Below are 14487 nucleotides of genomic sequence, written 5' to 3' on the forward strand. Positions count from 1 at the left end.
CTGAGCATAGAGTGCTGTGCCTTCTGTTGACATGCGTAATTTTTTGACACATTTTTTAATGTATGTGTAGGGGGAGCAATCTATTGAAATAACCATTTTCTTCATATGTAAAAAGCTTCCATCTCCTTTCATAATGCTGCGGGCTACCAAGCTTCATTAGCTACAAAGCCAGGGACCTATTTTTCTAACTAATGATATTTTCTCGATTTGATTTCTTTTCCCTCTTCTAAATAATAATAATGAAATGGCGGGCAAAAGTCAAAGATAAATTGAGAGTAGCCAGATACTATGTGGGCAGAGGAAATGTAGGCTAACTATGCTAGCCTTCCTCAAGAGCTATGCAACGCCAACTGGCCCTGCAAGAAGGGTTGGAGAGGAAGAGGCAGGAAATGACATCACCAATGCTCCTGGAAGAGTCATGAACAGGACGGGCAGTGGTCAGCAGGGCAGTGAAGGCGAGGTGGCATTGCACATCTGGCTTCAGAACGACAGGCACTGCTCAGGGTGGGGTGAGCAGAGTCAGAGCCAATGCAGTGCTCCTGGTGCTGGCGCTGTGCTCACCTTGAGTTGAGCTCTTCATGCCTCGGAAGTCAGGTGCGAAACTCTACCCTGCCATCACTGACCCATTGACCACTACCGCACCAGAGGACGGCAATCTGATGAAGACAGCAAATGTTGATGCCCCTTAAAAATGAAGTGAACTGTGAGTGGGTTGTTCCATGGCAGACCCACCTATCAGAGAGTTGGAGAAGACCACTTTGCCCAACCTTCATGCAGTCAATGCATGGCTAGGGAATCCCCAGCAGATGGTTGTGCAGCCTCTGCTTAAGACCTCCAATCAGGGAGAGCCCACCAACCCTCTAGACCAGTGATGCCCCTCCCATCATTCTTGACCACTGGTCCTGTTAGCTAGGGATGACGGGATTTGTAGTCCCAAAACAGCTGGAGGATCAAGTTTGGCCATCACTGCTCTAGACAATTGGTTCCATGGAACTGCTCTTACCATCAATATGTTTTTCCTGATGTTCAACCAAAATCTACCCTCGTGTATCTTATGCCCATTACATGTAGACCTGCCCTCTGGGGCAGCAGAGAACAAGTATTTGCCTTCTTCTGTGCAATGCCCCATCAATAATTTGAAAAGTGCTATGATCATGCCCCCATGCTCCCAGTCTTCTCTTCTGATCCCACCTCCCTCGAGGCAATTAGTTTCATTGTCAGATCACTCCTATAATCAAGGTATTTCTGCCACTGGTCAGCCAAAATCTACCCTCCTTTAAGATAAGCTCATTAGGTTCTAGCCTTTGTCCTTTTATCTTTGACACTCCTTCAGGTTTTTGAAGACTGCTAGCATGTCTCTTTCATTGTGTGCTCTGGAGTAAAGATCCCCCAATCATTTCCTCTTTGGGCTTGTTTTTCCGTATCGACTGCCATCTTCATTGCTCTCCTCTGAATCCATTCCAGCTTGCCCACATCCTTCTCTAAGTATGGTGCCTTGAGCTGAACGCAGGAGGTCCAGCATGGAATAAAGGGAACCTAATACTTCATATAATAATATTGGATAATAATAATATGACTTGAGAATTCTGGCTCTATTACGCTAAAATCACATTCACATTTTTTCCCCTGACTTAAGTTCATCTTGTGATCTGCTGTGACCCTTTTCACATTCACTGTTTCCAAGCTAGGTGTCACTCGCTTGATGTTGTTGCATAAATGCAGAACTTTTGCATTTGTCTCTGCTGAATTTTCATTTTCATAGTTCCAGGCCATCCCTTCACATTCTGTCAAGCTCACTCTGAATTTTATTCTGTTTTCTGAGGTGTTGGCTACCGTTCCCTGTTTAGTGCCATCTGTGGTAGTATAGATGCACTCTTGAATGTCTGGGTAGGAATTTCTTCAGCATCGCTAATGTGATCCCATCCCATGACAGATATTGAGGCCTGTAAAAATCACCACCATAGGAGGCTACTCTACTAAGGTGAATGGCGAGTGTTATGTATTGAAGTTCTCACCCTAGGCCACTAGGGGTGTTGTGTATATAGTTTCACTCTGCCCACCGTGACTACAGTTCTCACTCAGGTCCACAACATGCAAATGAAGGATTGAGAGTGCCGTTCACGGATTGGGTAGCTAGAGAGAGTTGTTACTGTTGCATGTTACTGAGTACTATATAAGTGCTCACTGGAAGGGCAGATCCTGAAGTTGAGGCTCCAATACTTTGGGCACCTCATGAGAAGAGAAGACTCCCTGGAAAAGACCCTGATGTTGGGAAAGATGGAGGGCACAAGGAGAAGGGGACGACAGAGGATGAGATGGTTGGACAGTGTTCTCGAGGCGACTGGCATGAGTTTGGCCAAACTGCGGGAGGCAGTGGAGGATAGGGGTGCCTGGCGTGCTCTGTTCCATGGGGTCACGAAGAGTAGGACACGACTGAACGACTGAACAACAACAACAACAACATATAAGCAGGCTGGCTGAGCCCTTCAGAGCTGCTTGGAGAATCACTGTGTCGTCTGCCATGTCCACCCACTACATAATAGGGACATTGCCCCACCAACCTCCAGCCAGCCCCCACCTGCTTGTCTTCTTTCTTACAACCAGTTAGGGAGAGGCTCTGCTGTAGATCTTCCTGCCTTCTGCCTTAACTGTCCCCAGTGGGTGCAAGTCACCCCGACCACTGTCATGGCAGACTGCAACAGTCCATAAGACTCTGCTCAGTGCTTAGAATTTCTTCAGCTCTTCCAGTCAAGGAACTGGCTAGTTTCCTTTGCTCCTCCCTCTTTCTCTGCCACCTCCGATCTTCGCCTCTAACAGGCTTTGCAGCTCAGACCTTAATCCCCTGCGGGAGAAGACCAGGCTCTCTCTTCTGGGCTACAGCTGTGCTTCACGAAATATTACCCTTGCTGTTATGAATCTTACATGGTGCCCCAAGGCAGCCATACAGCAGCCATCAAGGTAAAGCCCTTGGGGGAACAGGTTACCTCTATTGAGCTGGGGGGGGGGGCGGGAAGCAGAGTCAGCTGTTGCAGAGAGGTTTGGGATGTCAAGCAGGGATTCACCCATACCACCTGCTCCTTATCAGCTTGAAGTAAGATTTCAGAATCTAAAGATAACTGTGGAATAGAATACCCCTATAATTCCAAAGATAGCTCTAGTATAGAATTCTCTAGCATATCTATGTATGTATCTTTGTATTTATATTTTGTAGTATAATAATAATAATAATAATAATAATAATAATAATAATAATAATAATTTATTATTTATACCCCGCCATCTGGCTGGGTGGCTTCAAACAAAATATTAAAAATACAATAGAACACCAAACATTAAAATATATCAAGGTGGTATACAATTTATAGGAATAAAATCAGCAAAAAGTATGCGTAAAAAACATTATTTAAAATATCAATTAAACTTCATTAAATACCAATTGGTTAAAAAGGAGAACATTCATATTGCAAAGGCCTGTCTAAACATGATAGCTTTCAAAAGACATATGAAAGAAGGGAGGGATGGTTCTGGAAACTCTTGTTACTAGCCTACATTATTGAAATTTGGTATGCAGAATGTGCCTTGTGAATCAGAGTAGATGTTACCCTATGCCATGGGAATCACGCACAGAGAGATTTGGAGAGAAAAATAAGAAAGTTGCCTATCATAGGAAGTACTTAACTTGGATAGAAAAACTTCTCTCTAAGCTCACTAGTCTATAGATAAAACAAAAGTAGGTCTGAGAGAGTGAGGAGGAGGAAGTTGTGAACAGGATGCAACCTGCCAGTCTCAATTTCAAAGGAGAGAGAGGTCAGCAGAGAGGCCAAAGGTACAGGGATAGTCTAGGACAGGGGTCAGCAAACTTTTTCAGCAGGGGGCCAGTCCACTGTCCCTCAGACCTTGTGGGGGGGCTGGACTATATTTTGAATAAAAATATGAACGAATTCCTATGCCTCACAAATAACCCAGAGATGCATTTTAAATAAAAGCACACATTCTACTTATGTAAAAACACGCTGATTCCCGGACCGTCCGCGGTCCGGATTGAGAAGGTGCTTGGGCCACATCCGGCCCCCGGGTCTTAGTTTGTTTGGGGACCCCTGGTCTAGGAATTTGAATCCCCATGTAACCCCCTTTTGGCCAGCTGAGTTGAAGCTGTGCTTTTCCACACAGAAGCCCAAGTCCTTTCTTTGCTGCACAAATGCTGTTTCTCAGGCGAATCCAATACCATTTTCAATGCTCTGTCGGGTTGCAAAGCACCTTCAACAATCACCTGCGACTGCACCCACCAATATTATTTGGGCCAGCTAACATAGGCACCCAATTCTCTAATGGCTTTTCTCCTTTGAGGTGGCACCATTCAACTTTGCTCAGCAGGAAGCCAACGTAAGGTCACAAGTGTGCCAATCTATTTCAGACGTTTCATTTCTTCTTCTTTCCTGGTTTGATTTCCAGACCATTGTTCTTCATATACTGCTGTGCCTCCTCATTTTCTACACAGTGTATTACATGACTGGAAGCATTTGCTGTGGAGCATTCAGGTGAGGCTGCTTTCTGTGAACCATAGATGTTACTCTCAACCTCTCCTGTTAGCATCTCCCACAAGCGTTCAGTCTTCCTGCTGCTGCTCCTAGTAAGTGTTGGCGAATGTTCTTGCCCCCTCCACACCTGACACAATGCCTAATAACAGTGTAGGCCATTTATTTTAATTTCCCTTTAGCTTTGTGCTGTTAGAAAGCACACCCGACAGCATGTTCCTGGGAGTCTTAAGGCTTGTGGCCAATGTTAGTCACACTCAACGTAGATCTATGGACATCCTTTATTTATTTCATTCATATCCCAACTTTTTCTCCAAGGAGCTGAAGGCAGAGTGCAGGACTTTCCCCCCCTTCCTCATTTAATTCCCACAGCAACCCTGTGAAAATTAAGCAATCATTAATATTAACTAATGGACATATTAATAATATTAATGTCTATATTAATGGATATGATTAACTTAGGTCCATTAATTTCAATGGGTGTTTTCTAAGAATAAACACACACACAAAGTTTTGATTCTGCCAATTGTTTTTTAATTGTTTTTTAATTGGTTGTTTCAAATTATTGTTTTTTCTATGTTTTTAGCATCTGTTTATCTGTTTTTATCTGTTTAAATAAATATATAAAATAAATTAATAATAATAGTAAACATCTATTTCAATTTTAGTGTCTCACTTTCACACATTAAGTTCACTTTGCCACACTTCTGCATCAGTCTGTGATTTTTTTTTTTTAAGTCCTCATAGAAGTTTGCCAGCATTTTAGTGCTCATTCCTTCTGATACACATATTCTAGTATGTATTTTTGCCTAATACACTTTTTCTTTTGGAAAGCTTTCTTCTTGAAGGTAGCTGGCCATTGGGCTAAGAAAGGTTTCCCACTCTGATTTAAACCAACAAGGCTTTCTTCCAAGTGTATCTACATTTAAGACCCAAGTGATTACCCATCCATCAATGATAGATAGGTTTATGAGTGCCTAGCTTGACTCCCATTGTTGGTTAACCTCCCAGCCTGGCAAGAAGAGCGATGAACTGTAATAACTTACACAAAATGTCTGGGGAAGAACAGTACTTAGCCTTCAACCTGACAAGTTGTTGGGTGAAACAGTAGATCTCTTTGGACAAAGTGGACAAAGTAATCAATCACAGTTACATGAAGCAAGCAGAACCCACAGCAAAACATTGCAATTTCGAGTTCCTTTTCAGCAGGGGTAGGCAACCTAAGGCCCGTGGGCTGGATGCGGCCCAATCACCTTCTCAATCCAGCCCACGGACGGTCCAGGAATCAGCGTGTTTTTACATGAGTAGAATGTGTGGTTTTATTTAAAATGCATCTCTGGGTTATTTGTGGGGCATAGGAATTCGTTCATTTCCCCCCCAAAAATATAGTCCGGCCCATGGCTGAAAAAGGTTGCTGACCCCTTTTGCCATTCCTGAAAGCATTTCACATTCTCAATTATAGGCAGCACCTGGAACATAAATAACATTTTTGGCAATACATTCATCTTTACCACAACAGAGGTAACTAAATTTGACCATATTTTCAGATCTCTCTTAATTTCATTCCATAACTTTTCACAATTATCTTTGTACAGATTCAGTTTTTTTGATGTTAGATTCACACCCAGATACTTCACCTTTTTAGCAAAATTCAAACCAGTAATCGTCTCTAATTTAGCTATCTCATCTGTTGTAAGGTTCTTACACAAAACTTTGGTTTTACTCTTATTCAATTTCAGACCTGCGAACTGGCCAAATTCTTGTATCAAATCCAGTGCTTTACTTGCACTAGATTCCGGATCTTGAAGTGTCAGCACCAAGTCATCTGCAAAGGCTTTTAACTTATACTGTTTCGACCCTACCATTATACATTTTACCTCCTCATTCTGCCTAATCATGTTCAGGAGTACTTCCATGACTTAGATGAACAACAGGGGGGAGAGTGGGCACCCTTGCCTGGTTCCTTTTTCAATTCTAAATTCTTCTGAAACCACATTATTAACAACAATTTTTGCTTTTTGCTCAGAATAAATCGCAACAATACCATTTAAAGTTTTTTGGCCAACCTCCATATTAAGCAGATTCATCTTCATAAAATTCCATGACACATTATCAAAGGCTTTCTCTGCATCTATGAACATTAAAATAGCTTTACAATTATTTTTAGATTCTAGCATTTCCAAAATATCAACATTTCTCACATTATCTTTCATATGTCTTCCAGGTAGAAAGCCTGCCTGGTCGTTATTTATCAATTCCTTCAAAACTAATTTCAATCTTCTTGCCAGAATATTTGCAAAAAAATTGTAATCCACATTGAGTAAGAAGATTGGTCGATAATTCTTCACCTGAGCTCTGTCTGTATCAGGTTTGGGGAACAGAGTAATAAAAGCATCTTTCCAGATCTCGGGCGCCTGCCCCCCCCCCAAAAAAATTGTTGCACACATCCGTCAATGGTTGGATCAGCCAGTCCTTCAAAGTCTTATAGTACTTGGATGTTAAGCCATCTGGTCCTGGAGCCTTCCCGATTTCCATCTGGCTTATTGCCATCTCAACCTCTTGTGTAGATATCATATCATTAAGTAGAGTCTTCTTATCAGTGGGAATTTTCTGCAAACCATTAGAATTTAAAAACTGTTGTAATTTGGCTGTATCCTCTTTTTCCTTCGTATACAGCTGTTTGCAATATTTCTGGAATTTTTTTCTAATCTGTGCAGGGTTCTCAATGTGTCTTCCATCCACCACAATATGTGTTACAGTATTTTCCTTCTGTCTCTTCTTAAGTTGCCAGGCCAGAAGCTTACCACATTTATTTGCCGATTCAAAAGTCATTTGTTTCATCATTTTAATTTTCCATTCAATCTCCTGGTTGATAATTGATTAATATTGTGATTGTAATATCTTAATATCCTTTTGAATCTGTTGATTTTTTGGGGAAGTTACCCTAAGATGTTAAAGGGGAAATGTGAAGTTGATATAAGAGTTGTTTGTGTTTTATGTTTTATATCTTATAAAATGAATAAATATATAAATATATATATTTTAAGAAAAAGCTTGCTGACCTCTGCTTTTCAGGGTTCTAGCCAGGTGCGTGAACACATTACCTTTCTGCAATACCTACAACAGCCTGACTATCACCAGGGCTGGGTGGAAGCTGGGGGGAAGAGTTTGCCTAAGGCAGTGGTGGTCAAACTCGGCCCTCCAGATGTTTTGAGACTACAACTCCCGTCATCCCTAGCTAACAGAACCAGTGGTCAGGGTCAGGGATGATGGGAATTATAGTTCCAAAACATCTGGAGGGCCGAGTTTGGCCACCACTGGCCCAAGGAAACTAGTGGAGGGCCAAACTACACAGTACTAGTAAGTTAAATTTACAATTACCGTATATTTCATGTATCTGGGCTTGTTGTTTGTTAAATAGCAGCACTCTCTCTCTCTCTCTGATCAGGATCATACAGGATTGGAGAGGACTGAATCTTTTCTTCCCCACCATGCTCTCATATAAACCTGTACCCCCTAAAACTGCCGTTGTCACTAATAGTTTGCTGCAGAGGTTTTTTATTTTATTTACTATAACTTTTTAATGGGTTTTATAAACAAGGATCATAGGAATAATAAATGACACAAATAAATAGACCAAGTCTTCTCATGCCATGAGTATACAACAAAAGGAGCATAATAAATCTTCAGTGATAACTGCAGCATATGGTTCATTATTAGCGGTCAGCGTATAAGTTCTTGGTTTGTGAATTGGTTTAAAGGAAAATAAAGAGAAGCAGGACAGAACAGAGTTAACAGATAAAGTTCAACATTGCATAGCCAAATGCTTAATCAGGAGCCTTTGTGGCTGTGCTTCGATTAAGTATGAGTCATATTCATTTATCCCCTACTGTTACCGATGAAACAATTGGTATATTGAGGAACCTGGGGAGGGGGGGTTCAAAGGGAAGATAATATATGTTTAAATTAAATTTAGATAAATTCGATTGAAGCAAATGCTGCCGAGGTTATTCATTTTCTGGAATACTGGCATATGTTACGAAATTAAACCACACCAGAGTAAACCCATTGTTTATTTGTTACCTTCTTAAGGAGGGCTGTTTCAGTTTATTGCAGAATTGAGATTCAAATGCTCAGCTTCTGCATTTGGAAACACCACGTAGGATAAAGTGGACCTTGCTCTGAACCAGCAAGAGTTAGATGATGTCGGTGGAATTTATAAGTGCCACCATCGTAACTCTCATGAAGCTTCTACTGAGTTTAACCTCAAGTACTTTTCTTTCCAGGCTCAACAACTTTGGCATGCTTATCCCTTTTGAATTCAACATGGAACCATCTTATTCAAATCCCAACTATCTGGGTGAGTTGGGGAAACCCTTTCGTGTTCATAGAGATGACATTGCCCTTGAGGGTGGGGGAAGAACAGAAGCATCAATGCAAAACTCAGAGTAGACCCATTCAAATTATGGACCAAAGTTAGTCATGCCAATTAATTTCATTAGGTTCACTTTCATAATAAATAATAATAAGTTATTTTTCATACCCTGCCCATCTGGCTGGGTTTCCCAAGCCACTCTGGGCAGTTCCCAACAGAATATTAAAACCACGATAAAATATCATACATTAAAAACTTCCCTAAACAGGAACTTTGAACAGGACTAGCATCAGATAAAACCTAGAAAGTCTAAAATGAATAACCTCTGCATAGAACACGACGTCAAAGACATTTTGCTCTACTATACAGGAGAACGACTGTAGTTTAGAATCTTAGCTGGGTGCTGTTGTCCCCCCCTATTTGTAATGCAGAATATCTGGAGGTCACCAGGACATTGAAGGCTTTCTTTCCCTTTTCCTCCTTCCTAAGCAAATGTGCTGTCGATGGAGACCACCTTTCTGATCAGCGGCCTCCTCTTCGCTGTGCTACTGAAACGCTGGGTCTGGGATTATACCATCACTGTTACCATGGCCCATGTGCTCTTGACTGTTGCAGGTGAGTTCAATGCAGTCATGTGCTAAGTTGGAGGAACCCTTTCAAGGTTGGAAAAAGGAGCAATGTTTGGCACTGGACTGCAGCTTTCATGGAGCAGTGAAGTAACAGCCAACTGTCCAGCTAAGATATTACCGTATTGGCCTGAATATAAGCCTCACTCCCCCCCCCAATTCCAACCGTGAAATGTTAAAGTGCGGCTTATATTCGTGACCTTACAGTATGCAGCCAGAAGCACGGGGCAAACAGCACCAGGAGTGCGGCAAAGCGGCACCCGCCCTGTCCGTATTTCCCTGTCCTCTTCCTCAAGGCTGGGAAGGGAGAGAGCGAGATAGGGGAAAGGCCATTGGCAACGCAGCGTGGCTCCTCCCCCCAATAAGCAGCCAAGAGCAGTGAGGAACGGAGCGGCTTATATTTGGGTATTTTTTCTTTTCTTCTTTTTTCCTCTCCAATTTTAAAGGTGCGGCTTATATTCGAGTGCAGCTTATATTCGGGCCAATATGGTATCAGTCATGTTCAAATCTTTATGTTTATGTACTTAAGTTATATACTGCTTCATATTTCTACAAAGGTTTCTAAGCAGTTTATAAGTCGCCCCCAAAGTGAGTTAATACAAGGGAGTATAATACAAATTCCACATGCAATGCAAAACAGTATTACTAATCACCATCATAATGACTTCAGTTGGTATTTAAGGCTTGTCCAACTCAGAGTAGACCCACTGACATAAACATGACCACCTATAGTCTTCACTTTAGTGGGCTTACTTGAGTAGGACTTAGTTGTTTAATTATGTTACTTAAAATGTGGAAGGTTCTAAGAACTGACTGCAAAAGGAATTTATTGATGAAAGAACAAAATGTATCAAGGTTATGGGCAGGGGAAAAATGTAATTCACTTTGTATTTAAAGGCAGACTAACCTAAGCTGCACTTAATGAAACAAGATGAAAAACAACAGGCAGGCATCCTTCAAAATTTGCATTTATCTGAATTTTGCAATGCAGGTTGTCAGCTAAGAAATGAGTACAAAAATGTATTAGGGTAAAGTGTGTATTAAAATGCATTTATCAATAAAAATCACATAAAATGTGTTATATCAGGGGATTTTTTTTTTTGCAAAAATCGATACATTTGTGACCTTCCCATTCACACCAGTAAGAGGAATGATGGGAGTTGTAGTCCGATGCCACTGGTTCCCCACCCCTGGCCTAAAAAGTTCACCCAGCAGACAAAGCCAACTTTTCCCTTCTTCCCACAGGCATCCTCTCCACCCCCACCACCCTAGAAGCAGCAGTAACAGCTAATGATCCTGCAAAATCAAATTTAAAAACAGCTTTAAAGCAAATATGAACATTACCAAGGAAGAGAGCGTTGTTTTTAAATAGCTTGCAAATGGCTCGCACACGCCTCCTCTCTCATGTCCCTGCCTCCGCTATTGTTCTGTCCCATTAATCCCTGTGCCATGTGGAACCATCTTTCCTTCTCTCCCATCATGACAGCAATGATAACAGGGAAGAGCCTTCCATTTCTCTTGCGCACTGAAATGCCAGAAAGACAGGCGCCGACATCTGCAGCCTGCTGGTGCTAATGGACTGGAAAAAGGCACCCATCACTTCGCTGTCACCATGAGAGGTGCAACGCTCCCCCCTGGCTTCCCGTGTCAGTTGGGTTGCTGGGGGGCATCTATGGAAAAGACTAAGTGCTTAGTCATAAACAAAGCAATTTTTGCTAAATGGGAGCCAGACACATGCGCTTTAGTAGAAAGGATTGTGTTGCTCCCGTGCCACAGTCCCCATGCGTTTTCCTATTAGGGCCACTGCATCAGCCTCCAGCCTCCAACATGGGCATGGTTTGTTGGCGTCCTGGCTCGGGCATGATAAACTGCAGCTGCTTCTGCTGCCAAAGCAAGGTGCAGTCACTCTCTCTCCCCCTTTAAAATTGTGACTCAGAGGGAGGCAAACTTCTGTGCTCCAAGATTGAGATGGATGGGTGAAAGGGCTAAGATAGGCAAATTAAGAGATGATTGATGAGCAAAGCGAGGAACGGGAAAGAGCTGCACAAAGAGATGAATGGACTTGCAAACAGATAGATGAGTCAGGTTTATTGGAATTGCTATGCCAGAACAGGGTGGCAGCCACCTACTTTAGTAGTCCAGCACACACCTGAAAGGAGCTCAGCCCTCATGCTAGAAGATGCTGTACTGGAAGGGAAGAGGAGGATCTGGACCAATAAACTCTAGCTTTGTCTCCATCCGCCTCCTAAAGGGCAGAGACAGAGAACACAGAGGAGGAAGCCGACAGGCAGTGCCACCCTCAGGACTGACTGTAAGAAATGAGGCAGGTGAGGCAGTGACCCATTCACTCTAATGGTCCCACCTCCATCGTGTATGTATGTTGTAAGTACAGTTATCCTGAGTTTTTGTCATGAGTACTGGTGGGTCACTCAAGATGGGAGAGGAAAGATGAATACGATAGGTAGCAGCAGCAAGGCCAGGAGGCTCCAAGAGTTGGCAGTGGATCTTGCACTGAGGTATGGGCTTTGGGAGCTGTCAGACAATGCTAACCCCTGAAGTCAGCCCTGCTTCTTATGCACTATCACCGTTCAAGGACTCTTTCCAACTAGGAAAAACACTCAAAGCAGGGCCAGACGGTTGTATGGTTGAGAAGAGCTCTGCGAGCCAGATAGAGGGCCTTAGAAGGCCACATTTGGTCCTTGGGTCTACAGTTTCCTGACCCTTCAGTAAGGCAAAGCTGTGCTTCAGGTTACTGAAAACGTTAGTAGCAGAGGCAGCAATGGGACCTTGGACCCTGGAATGCCACATTTCTCCAATATGTTCTTTCCTACCAAATAAACTATCCTTTACAGTATAGTGATGCTGACATCTCTCCAACTGAGTTTTCAGCTGAGTTTTCTGACCTGTCTTTTGCAGTAATGAAAGAATTTCCTCTGGTTTGGCAATGGTGGCTGGCGCTTGGTAAGATTATTTTTTAAAAAGCCAACTCTGCTCTCGAAGGGATAGTATAAGGTCTGCAGTATTCAAAGTCAATACAACATGCATTGCTTTGTTTGGGAGTTCACAGTACTATTCACCTCTGACTGACAGGGCATTGAGGGCTGGGTCAAGGTGGCCCTCTCACTTTCACCGTGCTGTGCCCAGACCACCCAATTTGTTGATTTTGTCAGGAAGAACCTGAAAACATTTTTCCTGCCTTCACTCTGATCTGCTAACTCTCATTGGCTAGTTATATGATTATGTCAGCTTCAGAAGGGCAATGCTTCCTGGTCTCATTCCAGCTTCTCTTGGGTAAGAGAGCAAAATGATGTCCCATAGTGGTGGATTTGCTACTAACAGGACCATGAACAGGCAGCAAAGGGACAAAAAACATGAGCAAAGAGGGGATCTGCATAAAGCTGTGCCCCACTCATCAAACCCCCTCTTTCAAGCTGAAAAAAGTTAGAGAACATCCTGTAGTAATATACACTCATCAGTCACCATTTCAAGGAAGAGCCAGGACCCACAAGTTACCCAGCTGCCCAAGAGTAAGTGCCCTAAGAATTCCTGACTCTGGTTCTAGGTAGTCAGTTTCTTTCAGGGAGGTATTCCCCCCTGTGGTCATTGATAAGCTTTGAAAGGGAGGAAGTTGCTGCAGCAACATTAACAGCATTGTTAGGCTATCTTGCAGTAGGGCAGGGGTAGGCAACCTAAGGCCTGGGGGCCAGATGCGGCCCAATCGCCTTCTCAATCCAGTCTGCAGACGGCCCGGGAATTAGCATGTTTTTACATGAGTAGAATGTGTGCTTTTACTTAAAATGCACCTCTGGGTTATTTGTGGGGCATAGGAATTCATTCATCCCCCCCAAAATATAGTCTGCCCCCCCCAAAGGTCTGAGGGACAGTGGACCGGCCCATGGCTGGAAAAGGTTGCTGACCCCTGCAGTAGGGTATGTGATGCCCTCCAGCTGCCTTCTTTTCTTAATCTTACTTGGTTGCGAGTTCCTGTAAACCATCTTAGAAACCTGTAATCAGTCAGAAAGGAATGATGTAATCTTAAATAAATTATTAGCAGAGGATTAGGTTAATTTAGACAATATTTCATATGCTGATTTACCTTCCCTCTGCAGCCAGCGGCCTCTTCATCATGATTTGCAGTGGAGAACTCGTGACTTACCTCGCTTGCTCCAACACAGACAGCCTTCTTTAAGCTCAAAGCGGCCTCACTTCTTCACATCAACATGCAGCACAAGACGCTCCCTGCTCATCGGAAAGGGACCATGGAGCATGCAAAAGGTCCCAGTTTCAATTTCAGGCTTCTCCAGTTAAATCAGGGGTGGGGATCCCGCAGACTTCTAGCTGTTATAGGATTCCAAATCCCATCAGCCACAGCCAGCATTGTCAATAGTCAGAGATCGGGGGGAATTTGAGTCCAACACTTGGAGCATCACAGGTTTTCCATTCCAAAGTTAAATGAATCCCAGGTAGAAGGGAATGTGAAGGACCACTGCCAGAGACCCTAGCATAGAGAATGCTGACCTAGATGGACATATAGTCTGATTTTGGCAGTATATGGCAGATTCTTCCAGCGTTCCATTTGAAAAAGACAGGCTGACAAGGGTGCCTAAGCAGACGGCAACATTTAGCTGTTAATCAATTACAAATATCAGCTAACAATGTGGCCTTGATTAAACAAACAAATTGCTAATTTTAGAAAATATTTTAAATACCTTACAAAAACTGCAGAGGGCAAGCACCATCTAATATAGGCACTCCTTCCAGTGCTAGAAGGGAGGTGCCTCTGGAGTCTATGATGTCATCTGCTGCAACACACACATACTGAAACAATGAATGTTTCCTCCCCCTTAGAACTATTGTTTTTGTACAACTATATGTAATATCATTGTCTTTTGTTTATTAAAACATTTATATCCTGCTGATGCAAAACAACTACTCAGGACTGCTTACAACT

The 14487-nt window shown here is 42.8% G+C and overlaps 1 protein-coding gene across 1 annotated transcript; it reads left to right on the forward strand.

Moving 5' to 3' along the window:
• The first annotated feature begins 316 nt into the window (after positions 1 to 316).
• LOC117051971 (transmembrane protein 244-like) lies at positions 317 to 14422 on the forward strand. The gene is made up of 6 exons (XM_033158699.1): positions 317 to 509; positions 4415 to 4538; positions 8822 to 8895; positions 9400 to 9525; positions 12453 to 12497; positions 13646 to 14422. The coding sequence occupies exons 1-6, from the start codon at positions 317 to 319 to the stop codon at positions 13723 to 13725; spliced, it is 642 nt and encodes a 213-aa protein (XP_033014590.1). The 3' UTR covers positions 13726 to 14422.
• The last annotated feature ends 65 nt before the right edge of the window (positions 14423 to 14487 follow it).

Source organism: Lacerta agilis, chromosome 8 (genome assembly GCF_009819535.1).
Source record: "Lacerta agilis isolate rLacAgi1 chromosome 8, rLacAgi1.pri, whole genome shotgun sequence".
Taxonomy (NCBI): domain Eukaryota; kingdom Metazoa; phylum Chordata; class Lepidosauria; order Squamata; family Lacertidae; genus Lacerta; species Lacerta agilis.

Excerpts from the sequence above, each read along its gene's own strand:
- LOC117051971 (XM_033158699.1), top strand. The coding sequence starts at position 317 with ATGCTAGCCTTCCTCAAGAGCTATGCAACGCCAACTGGCCCTGCAAGA. Across the intron at positions 510-4,414 it reads CAGGCACTGCTCAGGGTGGG|ACGTTTCATTTCTTCTTCTT; the intron begins GTGAGCAGAGTC and ends AATCTATTTCAG. Across the intron at positions 4,539-8,821 it reads ATTTGCTGTGGAGCATTCAG|GCTCAACAACTTTGGCATGC; the intron begins GTGAGGCTGCTT and ends TTTTCTTTCCAG.